This window comes from Sander vitreus, chromosome 21, assembly GCF_031162955.1.
Source record: "Sander vitreus isolate 19-12246 chromosome 21, sanVit1, whole genome shotgun sequence".
In the NCBI taxonomy this organism is placed as follows: domain Eukaryota; kingdom Metazoa; phylum Chordata; class Actinopteri; order Perciformes; family Percidae; genus Sander; species Sander vitreus.
In genome coordinates this window covers 13692458-13707885 of record NC_135875.1, presented here as the reverse complement: position 1 = coordinate 13707885, position 15428 = coordinate 13692458, and the positions used below count along the sequence as shown (strand labels likewise).

The 15428-nt window shown below is 40.1% G+C and overlaps 1 protein-coding gene across 1 annotated transcript; it reads left to right on the top strand.

The window, feature by feature from the left end:
- Positions 1 to 597: 597 nt before the first annotated feature.
- Positions 598 to 15180, top strand: LOC144536388 (speckle-type POZ protein). Its single transcript, XM_078279491.1, has 10 exons — positions 598 to 689; positions 8520 to 8711; positions 8792 to 8913; positions 9418 to 9569; positions 9733 to 9860; positions 9951 to 10128; positions 10314 to 10369; positions 11458 to 11580; positions 12533 to 12675; positions 13446 to 15180. The coding sequence occupies exons 2-10, from the start codon at positions 8634 to 8636 to the stop codon at positions 13588 to 13590; spliced, it is 1125 nt and encodes a 374-aa protein (XP_078135617.1). The 5' UTR covers positions 598 to 689; positions 8520 to 8633; the 3' UTR covers positions 13591 to 15180.
- Positions 15181 to 15428: the final 248 nt, after the last annotated feature.

The following is a 15428-nucleotide window of genomic DNA, read 5'->3' as shown; positions in this document are numbered from 1 at the left end:
TATAGTGGATTTTAGGTTCATCCTGAAATTTCACCCGAATATCAAGCCGAATATCCCTGACTTTTTGTGAGTAGTGTATGTGTATGTATGTATGTATGTATGTATGTATGTATGTATGTATGTATGTATGTTAGGGCTGTCAGCATTAAGGGCTGAGCATTTTGGAGAATGGGATGCCATCCCACAGCAGTGTGTGACCAGGCTGGTGACCAGCATGAGGAGGAGGTGCCAGGCTGTTGTGGCTGTGGATGGTTCTTCCACATGCTACTGAGGCTCCTGTTTGTGAAATGAATAAATTGTTCAATTGCCAATATGTCTTGTTTCTTCAAACTTCAATCATCCAATCCACCAAACACCAAACGAGTCAATGGCAGAATAAGCTGTTTGGCATTGGCAGAGAAGATTTGGCAAATTTTTCATGGGCGCAACCCACAAATGCATGTCTCTTACAAATTGGGCACCATTTGAAAGGGAACTAACTAAACAGGCTTTCTATACAAAATATCTAATTGCGATTAGTTTTGAAGGATTATCCTCAACACATGATAGCCTGTTAAAATGGCTCCGAGACAACAGGGGGCGCTCTGTGCGAGTCTTTCTGCCAGTTCTACAGACAGCTAGCCTGCTAGCAAACAACAACAGAAGATCCCGGACAACTAGCTAGCGTCATAATTTAACCCAACACAAAGGTAAGACCGTCTATAAATTAAACAGAAAGCAGTAATATGTGGACTTTAGACTTAAAGCACACGACGAAGACTGTTAGGTTGTATTTTCAGTTGCCGTTTTTGCGGCAATATCCCGACCTTTTTGTTTGGCTTAGGTTAGCTACTAGCTAACTAGCTCGATCAGTTAGCTGGCGTGCTATCGTCAGATTGGATTATTTAGCTACAGCATTTTAAAAGGTATCACAACTTGTGAGCACTGTATGGTGGTTTATTTGTCTGTATGATCACACTGATGTTTACACGTAATATAGGTAAAAAGCAAGTTTAAAGTAAGATACCATTCTCGATTATCTGTATTGTTGGCAGGTTAAGTACCTGCTACTGTCACCGCCTACATTTATATCTGCAAAGTGTTAGAGTTTCAGTCCCCAATATCTTCTGCTACAATTAAAAGCTCAGTAGGTTGATAATTAGAAACACGTTGAATATGGCTACGTTTAAATGTGATATAACATATATCACACAAATATATATATTGGTGGTTAATAGATGTCAAGAACAAGTGTTTTTGTCATCGGCCTTCATCATACTCCTTTATAAGAGCCATTTAATTTACTGTAACGTTAGTTGATAATTTATTATAGTATGTTTAGCCTTACAAGTGATCATGTTGTTGGGCTGTTTTCTCAAGCTGCCCAGAAACCGCTTAACGTTAGTTGAACAGCTATCATTTATAACTGATTGTGTAGAAACTAAGTGATGAGTAAGTTGAGACCCTTAAGGAGTGAACAGTTATATATTTTCAATAATGGCACATCAGTACATGCACAGCACACAGTGGTACGATTGGGTCAGGTTCACTGGAAACAGACAAAACACCACAGCAGTGACACCACTTATATCATTTCTTCTCACTGGAAGTTCATTCCTGTATCTCTCACATTGGCATCTGTATGAAGATTTTTGTCAAGACTGTTCTGGATTAGAGTTGATTCAAACATGTTTTGGCCACAGTTTGTAGTGTTGTAAGTAATAACATATTGTAATGATTTGTGATGCTTTTGAATACTAATGTAACCTATGAGACAAGGCTTGGCTTTCTTGCAGCACCTGCAAGCTCGACTTGTCTTTTTGCTGCATTTTTGCCGAATATTAAGTCAACGTGCTGCCACACAGCAGACTTAAAGTGGTACTCAGTTTTTAGAGTCTATCTCTTTGCCGTCCAGATATACTGAGCATACATAACTCAGTTTAGCTGAGCTCACCTTTAGTGTAATGGCCCAAAGTAAAACCTACTGCGTTTGCGCATTTTGTCTACAGTGTACACAAGAAATGCAATTTGGAAAATGCCGAGCTACATCTCTAATCATTTTTTTACTTGACAATACATGTAATCATATTTTTGTATCATGAAAGTGAGTCATAAACTTTTGTTTCATCCCGAGTTAACCAAGTATTTTAAAATGTTCCTTTTCTGGAACCTGAGGTCAGATTTCTCTACCCCAAGTAATTATGAAACTTAAAAAAAGAAATAGAAATCAAATGCTTAGCCCATGTTTTCCAGTAGTTATTTTATTAGCTTTCACAGTGACATAAACAGCATCCAGAGGGATCTGGTAATTGCAAGCATAAACAATCCAGTGGTTGTCTGCTGTAGGGTATGACTGGTATGAACATGTTGATGCACAATTTGATGTTATTAACGTGATATGTTGAATGTGATGGAGCTTTTAGTGATGTGGACATTGATATGATCCAGTTACATTTTTCTTAAATTATAAATAAGGCCAGAAGCAAAGACTTTATTTCTGTTGATTATTTTTATTTGAAACATCATACAACTCTAGTCTGCAGTAAACTTGCCCGTTACTTTTAGACATCAAATTGTTGTGTTGTGTGCCTTTTCGAGCTGCTGACTACTTATTCAACAATAAATGTCAAGTGTAGGGCAACCATATTACTTTCTAAAATTACAAAAAAATAAACCTATTCGAGGAAATCACAACATTTTTGTGAGTTTATTAATCATAATGGCAGTTCTCTTTTCTTAGGATAGTTTCCTGTTGCAGCTTCCAAGAAAAGTAATACCATTCATTCATGATAACCCTCAAATTAACCAAATTGAAAAATAGCAATAATGTAGTCTAGTTCCACTGCTCCGCGGCTGTTTCTAAAACTCCGTTTTTAAAGATGTGAAGACTAGTTTTGTGGCCTGCAGAAGTGTCAGCCCTTAGAGGTCGACACGTCAACTGTAACTGTTGGTAATGGTGTGAACCAGGTGACTGGAGACGTTAGATATGCATTGAGGTCCCTCCTCCCTTTAACCTTCCATACCTGGCGAAGTGAGCAGGGTTTAATAAGGAAGTACATGGAGGAGGCGAAGCCTGGGTGCTAATGCTTTTTTGCCCGCTTAAATCCCCTTCAATGTAATTGTGGGTCTGCACGAAGTCAGGGATGAGAGAGAGGCAAGCTGATCGCTGTAGCAAAATCAATAGTTCATACCTCTCTGAGATTGAGTTTTTAGGAAAGGAGGAGCACCATGACCAAGGGCAGAATATGAAATCACTCCCACAGAGGCCCAACACGCGCTGTGCAATCGATCCCCAGTCCCTGTACCAATTATAGTTTTAAGGTTTGTCTGTGGCTTTATTGCAGTCCTCAAAGACCAAAGCTTTGGAAATAGACATTGTGTTCACTGACACTTCGACAAGGGTTGCAATTTTTTCATCCCCCTTGGAAATTGCCGTCTGAAATGCCTCCATACCTCCAGTCTTTAATTTAGAGCAAAGATTGATTTTTTTTTTTTTTTTTGGTAGGGCAAGTGAAATGTCAGGAAAAAGTATTGTGGTCATAACTGCCACCTCATGTATCATATCTCTACAGATATACATTCATACATATTTTAATTCAATGGGTGTTTGTTTTTTGGACTTGCATGACTAATTCTGTGTTATTCTGGCCACTTTAATTGATTAACACTGCTGTGAACTTTATACTGATTTGTCTTCACAGGATTAATGTGGAATAGTCAAGAAGCTAACCTCACTAAGATTTCGATGATCAAACTGTTAGATTAGATTGTTTTCCTTTACCATCTCCTAGATTTTGAATTAAGTTTTTGTTAAAATAGTTTTGCTGTTTGATTGTATGCCATAACATTTAAACCTTTGCTTAGACTATTGGAACACAGATAATCAATGAATATTGGTGATAAGCGAATAGTTTGTCTGGTGAAAGTTCAAATGACAACTTCTCACGCAGCCTTTGACCTGTGCTGGTGATAGTTTTGTGTTTTTAGAAACTGAAGTGTCTTTGAACGATCTTCCAGAGTTTGGTCGGTGTAGGTTGTTACCGATTGCAAGTCATCTGAAGAGAGAGAAAAACTGTAGCCTAATCTTTAACATTTAATTCCTGGTTGATTTGGTTACCTTGCTGAGGAGCTGGTGGTGGGTATAGCATGTTGTTTGTTGCATACTGTGAACAAAATACTTTAGCTATACTTGGTAACAAAATGTATGCTACACACGTAACGTTGGGCATAACGTTAGGTTAATGTCAGGATCCCACAGTCTTCCCATTCTCCCTGCTGATTCCTCACGTCTGTAACCACTTTTGTCTTCATAAATCTCAGTTTTTTGGTTCGGCAGCTTATTAAAACTTAGTTATGGGTTCTTTACCCTGTTGGTAGTGCACCCCCCACACAGCAGCTTTTAGGCATTTTTATGTTGTTTGCTAGCAGACGGGATTGACAAGGAGGCACCTTCACGCAATACAAGTCAATCAAGCGGAGATTTGTTTTCCTCTACGGTAGTCGTGGGACTTAAATTCTCTCTGTCTCTATGGAGGTCTCTGCCAATACCCAATAAAATAAAAACTACAAAATAGAGAGATAATGATTGTAAATAGTTACTTGGAATGGCTATTGCAGAAAAAATGAAGATGGAATCAAAATGGAGTTGGATTTTTATGAAAATATTAGGGATTATAACGTTACAATCTCTGGCTGATATGTGTTTAGCTATTTCTCTATTGATGGGACTACCTGTCCTAACATCTGTGTTTACACATCTCAATCCACGCGGAGGAAACTGTTGTGTGCTAGGACTGTTTCAATGCAGCATGTGTCTAAAGCAGTCTGCCTGTCCAAGAATCTGTACTTGATTTCTCTCTCATACCTCTGTTTGATTTTCTTTTGTCTCCATCTAACCACTTTTTATTGCAATTTATCTCTTCGAATGGTTCCACAGATGGGGGCCCATCTTTTATTCGCCACCTGCTTTTCTATTTGGCTTCTCTATCACTTTACTTTTCATTTTTTTCCCCTGTACCCCCTTCGTATTAGTCCATCTCATTAGTGTCCACTGTTAAAGAATGAAGAAGATTGGTTGGTTCTCCATTCATTGGATTTTTTTAAAGACAGTCTTGAAACTGGGCTGAACCAAGATTCTGATGTGGACTGTATTGTTTTGGCTAGACCTAGTAATGTAATTGGAGCTGTGGTAACACAACACATTTCTCCTAGTCCATTGAGGTCACATTGGACTAATTATCTGGACTTGAATCAAGATATGCATACTCAAAGTGGTAATGTTGTGATTATACATATTCTAGTTAGAGTAAAAACCCCTTTCGCTTCAAGAACAGGCTTTTTTTCTCCTCAACTGTGACTTAGTAGTAGAGATGCACCGATAGACCAGCCGGTGACCGGAATTGGCCGGTTTTCACATGACCGGCCATGACCGGCGACTGGTAGGTCAGTCTGACATATGCCGATTTCACGCCGGTCAATGCTACAATTAACTGACAACATAAGTTATACGTGTTACAGTTCTCAAGGACGCACGCACACACGGACGCGACAGCACAGTCTCTTTTTCCTTTCTCTCAACTTTTCCGCCATGTAGGGAACCTCGTGAATTAACCTGCAACATGTCAGCTGTTTGGAAATTCTTCAGCGTGTGTGCAGAAGATAACAAGTTTGCAATATGCAACACCTGCAAGGAAAAAGTAGGGTGTGGAGGGACGACACCAAAAACCAAAATCACATTTTTTTAGTTGGATATTGGATGTGAAAAGAAGGAAATGGTTCTAACATTGCACTTTAGATGTGTGTGAATTTCCCACACCAGGAGTAATTTATATAGTTCTATTTTATAGTGATCCATTATCTGTTCAAAAAATCTTCTATGTTCTGTGCAAAATGTTCTATTAAAGAAAAGATAGAAAATAAATATTTGTGTGTGCTGTAAAGAGGTTAGAAAAAATAATCGGTATCAGCTGGCCTAACTCAAAGAAAATTGTAATCGGCCTAGAAAATTGTAATCGGTGCATCTCTACTTAGTAGTATCGCTCAGTTCCAGCCGAGTGTCTAGCAGGGTATTCATGCTATGAACATCCTGTCCCATCCAAAAAGGTGTTCTATTTGCTGGAGATCTGGGGACTGTGCAGGCAATTGTACTACACTGTTAATGTGTAGAAGATATCATTGAAGACCATAGAAGTGTTCCAATTTCATACTACATACAAATACTATACAGCATAGAGGAAAATGTGGAGAGCACAATGTTTTCCTAAAGATGTAATTGCTTATATTTTGTTTTCTGACATGTTCCTCAAGCCTTCCCACCGTCATCCAGTTTAAATTATTTTAGATTTATTTTCCTCTTTTTCTTTGATTTTCTTTGAGAATTGAATTGTGGGACAAAAGTTACAGATATCTGTGTGTATCCTCAATTATGTCACTTGACCTGTAAGTGTGGTGCATGTCTATTAGGCTATAGCTGTAATTTGAGATTTCAGATACTCCTAGATCATAGTCATTTTCTGTCATCACAAACGCACAACGGTACTTTATTTGCATCTATAAAATGCGACACATTGCATTGTGCGATTAATTTCACAATCGACATTCTGACCATCAAATAAAATGTGATTTAAAGGATTTGTGGAATTTGTCTATTTGCTGTTGTATTAAAAAATTTTCACACCATTACAGCACTAAATCAGTTGAAGTCTGTTGTAAAGTGTGTCATGCATTCAGTTTTCAGTCTGATGTTACAATTCGCACAGCCTTTAAGCAGCATCACTGTCGATGCATCACCTTCATTCAGTGTACTGTGTGACCATCGGGAGCAGAAAGCTCAGCTCCCAGCCGTCACAATTTCTGTAACGCTGCATTTTGACCCAAATTGAATTTATGGATGAAGACATTAAAGGCTCTGGGTGTGAGAAGAAGGTAGAGACAGATGAAAGGTTAGAGGAATGGTGAAAAAGAAAAAAAGATATTGAACATTGCAAACTGTGGGATTGGCCACAGATGAACAGTATCAGGGCCAAGAAAGAAACTGATTGGTATTATAAAAGGTGAAAAAAAACATTGTGAAAAACAGTAGGCTTACATTGTTCAGCCACTGACTTTGCAGCAAGATGGAAAAGGCTTATGAATCTGGCATTGTGCCAAAAGGTGTAGAAAAGTGGGCAATACAGTACCTGTACACCTTTTTATCCTATAATTAAGCATTGACACTGACTTTCTGTATATGTTTTATAGAGGTGTAACGATACATCGATCGATATATTGATTCAATCCTCAACGATCCAATGTTATAGATACAAAGTGAAAATATCTATCGTCATCTTTAAGATGCGCCTTTATTTTGATATTCTCACTTTATATTCTTTTTATAAAAAAAAACAAAACAGGATAAATAGTTCATATATTGGACTATTTTCAATTGTAGAATAATACACTGCCATGCACTTTTATTTACGGCAGCAGGACAGTGTATGTGGAAATGACTCCCCCATATCAGCTATATCAGTCTATGGCTGCACAGACAGTACATTGTTTGTTTCTGTCTAAACCTACATACAGTATATACGCATGCTGTTGAAGATTGTGTGTGTGTGTGTGTGTATTTGAAGGAGAGACGTGTGCATCACAGCCTTCCTGCCACTGTGTGACTTGAAGGTAATTTGGGAACCTTGGATTTGGCCAGTGGCTCCAACCCCCACCACAGTCCTGTGAGGCAGCTTGTTTATTTACTGTTCATTTTTTAGACTTAATTGCTATTGCAGCGACTATTGATCTTAGAACAGGCATAGGCCATCCATCTCCAGCTGTCCCCCAATGGGTCAGGGACAATTCATCTAGGCACAATACCACAAACCTCAATAGCAGGAAGTGTGGTTGCATGGATTAAATGATATTGAATCTTAACTGGATTAATGAAAGATACAGTGCCTGTGTGTTGCATCACAATGAGCTCTTTTGAAAATGGTTTCCTGTGATTGCTTGCCTCGAAGAATGTGTTTCAAGCTAACAGGATTTTAAAGTACTAGTACTTGCATATAGGGCCACGAACGGATCAGGCCCAGCTGACATCTAGGACATGGTCAAACCCTACACCCCAGACCACCCACTCAGTCAGCCAACCTGCTTGCTGCCCCCTTACGGCGAGGGACAACTAATCATTCAACGAAATCCCCACTGTTTGCTGTCCTGGCTCCTAAATGGTGGACTGAGGTCCCCATTGACATCAGGAAGGCCAAAAGCCTACACATCTTCCACCGCAGGCTAAAAACACATCTCTTCTGACTGTACCTTGGATGATTTAAAAAAACAAAACAAACAACTTACAGTTGTACTTTAATATGGCGCTTTGTAGTTTGGCTTATTTAAAGCTAATGTACTTGCACTTCTTGCTGTCCAGAGTTTGTACCTTCAAGGTTAAAAGCACTTAATTGGAAGTCACTTTGGATAAAAGTGTCTGCTAAATGCAATGTATTGTAAAGAACATGGGATTTAAATTATAGTCTTATCCACTAATCACATTCACATTGTATTTCTAGGGGGCAACCTGCTTCCATCTGGCATGTACTGATGCAGATGGATGTCAGAGGTGAATATTGACGTGTGGAAGGGACTTCTCCTCACCCTCTTGCCCACCTTCTGTCACGCTGGCAATGTCAAGAGTCCCGAGTCCCCCTCCCCCTGCGGAAATGTCCAGCGGGCCCGTGGCCGAGAGCTGGTGTTACACACAGGTAAAATGACCACAACACTGTCTTTAATCTCAAATAAATTAAGAAGTCTGAGCTGTACTGAATAGCCTCTTCTTTGCCAGATCAAAGTGGTGAAGTTCTCTTACATGTGGACCATCAACAACTTCAGCTTCTGTCGTGAGGAGATGGGCGAGGTCATCAAGAGCTCCACCTTCTCTTCTGGGGCCAATGACAAGCTGAAATGGTGGGCGGGCAAGAGAGCTGCTCTGTTTCAAACATCCTGTGTTCATAGTCTTACTACAGTAAACAGGAAGTGGACTGTTGAGAAACATCTAGAAAGTCCCACCCTGTCTGATTAGTGTTTCAAATTTCAACACAAATGTTATTGCTAGCATTCTGTCCTATGAAGTTAATCTACATTAATTTTGATCCCTTTATCAAGCAAACAACTCAAAAAAAATACCTTACAAAATAACTTTCACATCGGAACCTTTCGTTCATATAATAAAAAATGACAAGTACTCCAATGCCACTGATGCAGAGATACATTTACTGTAAACTAATACAAAAATGGGGATTGACTCCCTTTTGGAGCCAGCCTCAGGTGGCCATGTGAGGTACTGCAGTTTTTGTCACTTCCGCATTGGCTTCTTTTTCTCAGCACTGGAGGTTGCCGCTTGGCTAATACATTATTACCTCCATCCCTTTTACTAGAGATCTTAACTGTTGCACCCTCCACCACCATCAGGTGTTTGCGAGTGAATCCTAAGGGCCTGGATGAGGAGAGCAAAGACTATCTGTCTCTCTACCTGCTGCTGGTCAGCTGTCCGAAGGCCGAGGTGCGCGCCAAGTTCAAATTCTCCATCCTCAACGCCAAGGGAGAGGAGACCAAAGCCATGGGTGAGTCAAATGTGTAGCATGAAATTTTACCGTCACCAGAGGCCATGAAAGAGTTGTATTCTACACGTAACGTCCCTCTGTGGAGCTAACGGTTTTTGGCTTGCACTTAAAAAAGTGCTTTGACTTACCTTTTGTGCCTTCTGTGTGTCCCGTCTGTCCGCAGAAAGCCAGAGAGCATATCGCTTTGTCCAGGGCAAAGACTGGGGCTTTAAAAAGTTCATCCGGAGAGACTTCCTCCTCGATGAGGCCAACGGCCTTTTACCCGACGACAAGCTCACACTCTTCTGTGAGGTACGCTGCCCAGTCCTCTTCTTGGTTTATACCTTTTCTCGTTACAATTACAATTCAATTGGAGCATTTCATTTTATTTCTCTTCCTCAGGTGAGTGTGGTACAGGACTCGGTCAACATATCTGGGCAGAACACCATGAACATGGTGAAGGTGCCTGACTGCCGGCTAGCAGATGAGCTGGGGGGCCTGTGGGAGAACTCACGCTTCACAGACTGTTCCCTTTGTGTGGCTGGACAGGAGTTTCAGGCCCACAAAGCCATCCTGGCAGGTACAGACATGAGTCAGACACACCCCATGCATTTTCTTTGTTCCATTTATTTTTTTTTTTTTTCAGTTTTAAAAATAAAAGTGTAATATGTGTTTAGTAGTTAACTCTTTGGCTGTTGCTTGGTCCTACAATTACTCACACATTTTTGCCTTTGTCCTAATATCTCTCCATATCACTGCTTTCAGCACGTTCCCCTGTATTCAGCGCCATGTTTGAGCACGAGATGGAAGAGAGCAAAAAGGTGAGCCCATGGTCCCAAAGCTTTTTTTAGTCCTAGAAATAAATTTTGTTTTGTTCCTCAGTGGCTCAACTGCTCAGATTTTCCCTGCTGTGTTCAGGGGTTAAAGTGAGTAAAGGATTGTGTGCTGTCAAACGGCTGCAGCACAGAGCTGTTTGGTAAAACTGAATGATAGCACACCTGAAATGAAATTGTCCTGCCATACTTGGGGGTCAGGATTCATCCTTCACTGACAAAGCTGCAGAAGCAGAGAATTGCTTTTTTCCCATTTGTGTACATGTGAGTGTAAGAAATGAAATTGAAGGAGAAGCTTTCTTTTAAAACCAAGGACATTTTAGATTTTAGGCTGCACATTTTTTAAAGATTAAAAAGCTCTCCTCAGTCAGAGTAGATTTTGTGTAAAAAGCAACGGATAGAATACAGGACAAGCAAATGTTTTCAAATTATGTTTTAAACATACAGTAACTAGCAAATGTTCAAGTTCTTTTTATTGTCATGTATACAACAATTACGGTGAAGCAGTCGTTGACAATAACATTCTTATATCTCAGACTCCCTCCAACTGTGCTTATGTGCGTGTGTGTATTCAGAATCACAATGAATCCTGTTTTTTTGTTTTTGTTAAAATCTAACTAAATTGAGACTTGGCAGAGGTTTTCATTTGCTGCAAGGTTACTTCAAGTGCACATGATCTCTACCGATTGTGACCACAAGATTGCATATGTCTTAAACCAGAAGCAATTATCCAGTAGTTACATTTTTATTTTCATCACATCGTCTTTCTGCCAATCTTACACCTTCTGTATGGTTTAGTCTTGCAAAATTACATATTCTCCAGTTTTGAGTCCAGGCTCCAAAGATAAAAATGATATTAACATGTTGTCCTATTTAACATGCATGAATAGACCTGTGGAGATTTCCAGCCCCATTGATTTCCAGCCCGATTCACCGTCCCTCATTTCTAAGTGTCAGCATTACAAATAACTTGTTTTTATGGCATGATGCAAAAAACCTGAATAGATAATTGTCAAGTATCATACATTACATACTGTAGTTGAATATTCTTATATTATATTGTCTCTTTCTGTCAGAACCGTGTGGAGATCAACGATGTGGAGCCGGAGGTTTTCAAGGAGATGATGTGCTTCATTTACACAGACAAGGCTCCAAACCTGGACAAGATGGCCGATGACTTGCTGGCAGCAGCTGACAAGGTAATAATAACGATACAACTGCTGTGCAGCTATATTTTGTCATATTGAGACAATGTTGCATGATAGGTAGATCAGTTGTTTTTGGGCTGTTTGGCTCAGGGTATTTTAATTCTACTGATTTTATGTGTCAGTGTGGTTAATTCACATACATATACGTTGCTACCGACATTAATAGCTGTCTGGGCTGTTGCCGTGAAAAAATTCTATTTGACATGAAGGAATTTGTGCGTTGTCCATTGTCATAGTTTGGTGTTTTCAGAGTCCTCCGAGTCCTTCACTCTTGGCATGCTTTCTGTGAGGAGGCTGTGGTTGTCTGGAGGTTAAGATAAGATGAGGACCTTTATGATGTTTTCCGACTCTCATGGTAAAGAGTCTGGACCAGGGGTTACACAACCTTGTTTTGCCTCTTCCCTGGTGGCGTGATTATACGTCATTCTATATGATGTGATGTGGGACATACTGTATATTGCTGAGCAATGTAATGTTACTTTAAGATTTTGGCTTGATGTCTATGTTTTCTGTACCAAGAGCTTCTCTGGCCAGATTTGTGTTGTAATAAACCCACGTATTTAAGGAAGGACAGCTGAGGCTCATCGAGAGAAGTCAAGTTTTCTACTTCAGCTGTATCTAACGTGATGAGAGTTACATATTATTATTTTGTCGGCAGCATACACTGCCAACTTTCAGATATTCCCACAGGTAAAGTTAATAAGATGGACTAAGTGTACAGTATCCACTAAACCAAGTAGCCCAGTAAGCCATCAGGATTTCAAGAAACGGTTTGATTTCACACTGATCTGATCTCACTACTCTTACACCAAGTTGGAGGCTGACTTTGAAACACAGTATCATACTGGATGGTCATTTTGAATGCTGAAATGATATTTGCAAATACCACATGAATACTGATGTGGACAGAAAGTGTACTGACATTGTGTCCTTTCTCTTTCAGTATGCTCTGGAGAGACTGAAGGTAATGTGCGAGGATGCGCTGTGCACCAGTCTGTCTGTGGAAAATGCAGCTGAGATTCTCATCCTGGCTGACCTGCACAGCGCCGACCAGCTCAAAACACAGGCCGTCGACTTCATCAACTAGTAAGTTCACACTTTATCACTTATATATGTAGATAGATAGAAAGAAAGAGAGAGAGAGAGAGAAAGAAATATCTTTATCTCGGCATCGTTACTGATGGTAGCAGGACTCAGTCTCACCCTCTCGCCTCATCCCTTGGTGTCACAGTTTAAAATATAATTTCACATGTCCCCTCATAGAGAGGTCCGTCTGATATTATTAAACCCTGCCCAGGCTTTGAAAAAGAACAGAGCAACCGGAGTCCTCACTAGGTCTGCCGTCATGTCATCTTCTGACTCGGATGAATGTGTGATAACTCTAAACACTGATGTTCAGCTCACACGTATTTCTTCAGATTGTTTCCCTCCCTAAACTGCACACGATTCATCCTTTATATTTATAGAGCTGAAACAATTAGGCGATTTGTTGATCGTCAGAAAAAGAAACGGCAAAAAGGATGATGATTGATTGTCATTTCATAAGCAAAAATGACAAACATTCTCCAGTTTCACTTTTCAGTTGGGAGATTTTATGCTTTTCTTTGTCTTACATTACATTTCTTAGTTTCGAGTCCCCTCCGACATAGGTTAAGAAGAAAAGTTCTGCTATGACTGTATTGGCCTGAATATTGGACGACCCTGATAATATGCTTGCAGAAGCTCCTGCAGTTTTAACCGGGCTAATGAAACACTTTTAGGGCTGACCATACACTAGCAACGAACAGCCGTATCTGTTTATTTATACAAATCCATTTTCCTTAAATTGATATTTGTTTTTTGTTTCCGTTCTCCAGCCATGCTGCAGAGGTGATGGAGACAGCAGGTTGGAAGTCTATGGTGGCGTCTCATCCACACCTGGTGGCCGAAGCTTACCGCTCCCTGGCTTCAGCCCAGTGCCCTTTCCTCGGACCCCCACGCAAGCGCCTCAAACAATCCTAACAGCAAAACGTCTACGCTCGTGCATACCCACACACATGCATATACATACAAAGACACACAGATTTCCCCCTCACACAGGGACAACCTTCCCCCTTGCTGTTACCTACTACACTACTTACAGCCTCCCCCGAATCTCCTCCTTCTGCCCCATCCAAACCTGCTGTATTTAGTCTCTTCTAAAGATGGAGGGAAGAAAAAGAGGACGAGGAAGAGAGGGGCAGGTGGGCTTATGAAGTGGATGTTTGTTTACAAAAACCACAACACCCTTCCCCTTTGCTCCTCGGCTCTGGCTTAGTGAGGTCTGACATTGTGCTCTTTTTCCGTGTGTGAAAGCTAAATCCCTCGACATCGTCATTAGTTCCTACTTTGGAATCCGTTCGAGAGGAAGGACTGAACACAACAACCCAAAAAGAGCCAACTGTCTGGAAATGTGGAGGATAAACGGCCACGTGCAGATGATAAATGAAGTCTTTAACTGGCTATTTCTTCATATGGCTTCTTTTTGCTCTGTTCTTAGTGTTTGGAGTAGAGCAGTCAGAGAAGCCCCCAAACTAATGGACACATGGGCCTGTGAGGGACTAAAGAAGAAGTGGGCCTGTTAGTTATAAACTAGAAGCTCCCGCACCCCTCCCCTCTGAGAAAGACAACCAAGGGCTAGTCAAAAAAGCAGATATAGGACAAACTCCTCATTAATTCTCCCAAAGAAAGTTGGGAAACTAAACTTGCACTAAAGTCACAGGTCACCCCTCGTCAACCAGCAGTAAGGTAGAAATACTGTAGGCAAGCACACATTGAAGCAAGCTTCATGGACTAAAGATCCAGCTGGACCACCAAGAACAAGTACCCTTTAAGAAGATTTATCAGCAAGTGACAGAATCAACACACATACTCCCATGTAGAACTCTGCTTCATCTGCATCTTTTAAATAGCTGGGGAAAAAAGTATAGAGGGATACAAAAAATAGCAACGCACAACTGGATGTCATTCTCGGGGAAATTGTATTTTGTGTGTGTCTTTGTAGCCCTTGAGATAAAAAAAAGAAATCCAAGGTGTCAATGGACAAACCAACCAGGAGACAACAAATGGAGGGGGGGGGGGGGGGGAAATGTCGAGAAATTGTTTCAAAATAACGTTAAGATTTAATCAGGCATGTTAATGTTCTTTTATGACAGATTTCTTATTTGTTTTTTTTTCCCCTCAGAACTGTCATTTCTATTTTTTTCATAGGAATTTGTACAGCCACTAGTGTTTTTGAAGCTGTGTAAACAAAGCATTTTCAACCGTGAAATTGAAAAGAAAAAGCGGACAGATGTTTTCTTTGCAGGCGTGAAGACTGAGGGGAAATTAAATTGAAATGAACACGTTTTAATGTTCAGAATAGACAGAATGTGAAAGAATTGCACACCAAGGCAAACCACATGAAATACATTTGAAGTTATCATTTTAACCCGGGGGGAAATGGTAATTGATAGAAGGAACTGTTGTTGTTTCTTTCCTGTAGATATTGCTGGTTATGAGAAGTGACACTTAGTTGTTGCCATTTTTTTGTTCCCAAAAGATTAAACCACAACTATTTTGTATTGAATGCAATGCAAACTTTGTCTGGTATTTTTGTATGAATTGTTTGTATGAATTATTTTCAGCTGTCACATTAAACAGGCGTTTCATCAGGAATTGATAATGGACTCCACAGAAACGGATCTCAAAGTGAAGACATTTCAGGGAGAAAGATGAGTGTTTATATTTAGTGTTAATGATTCAAACTCAGTATTTCAGCCTAATTATTATCATTAACCTAATTATGAACAAACCTGGGAGTTGCAGTTTGTTAGCCAATA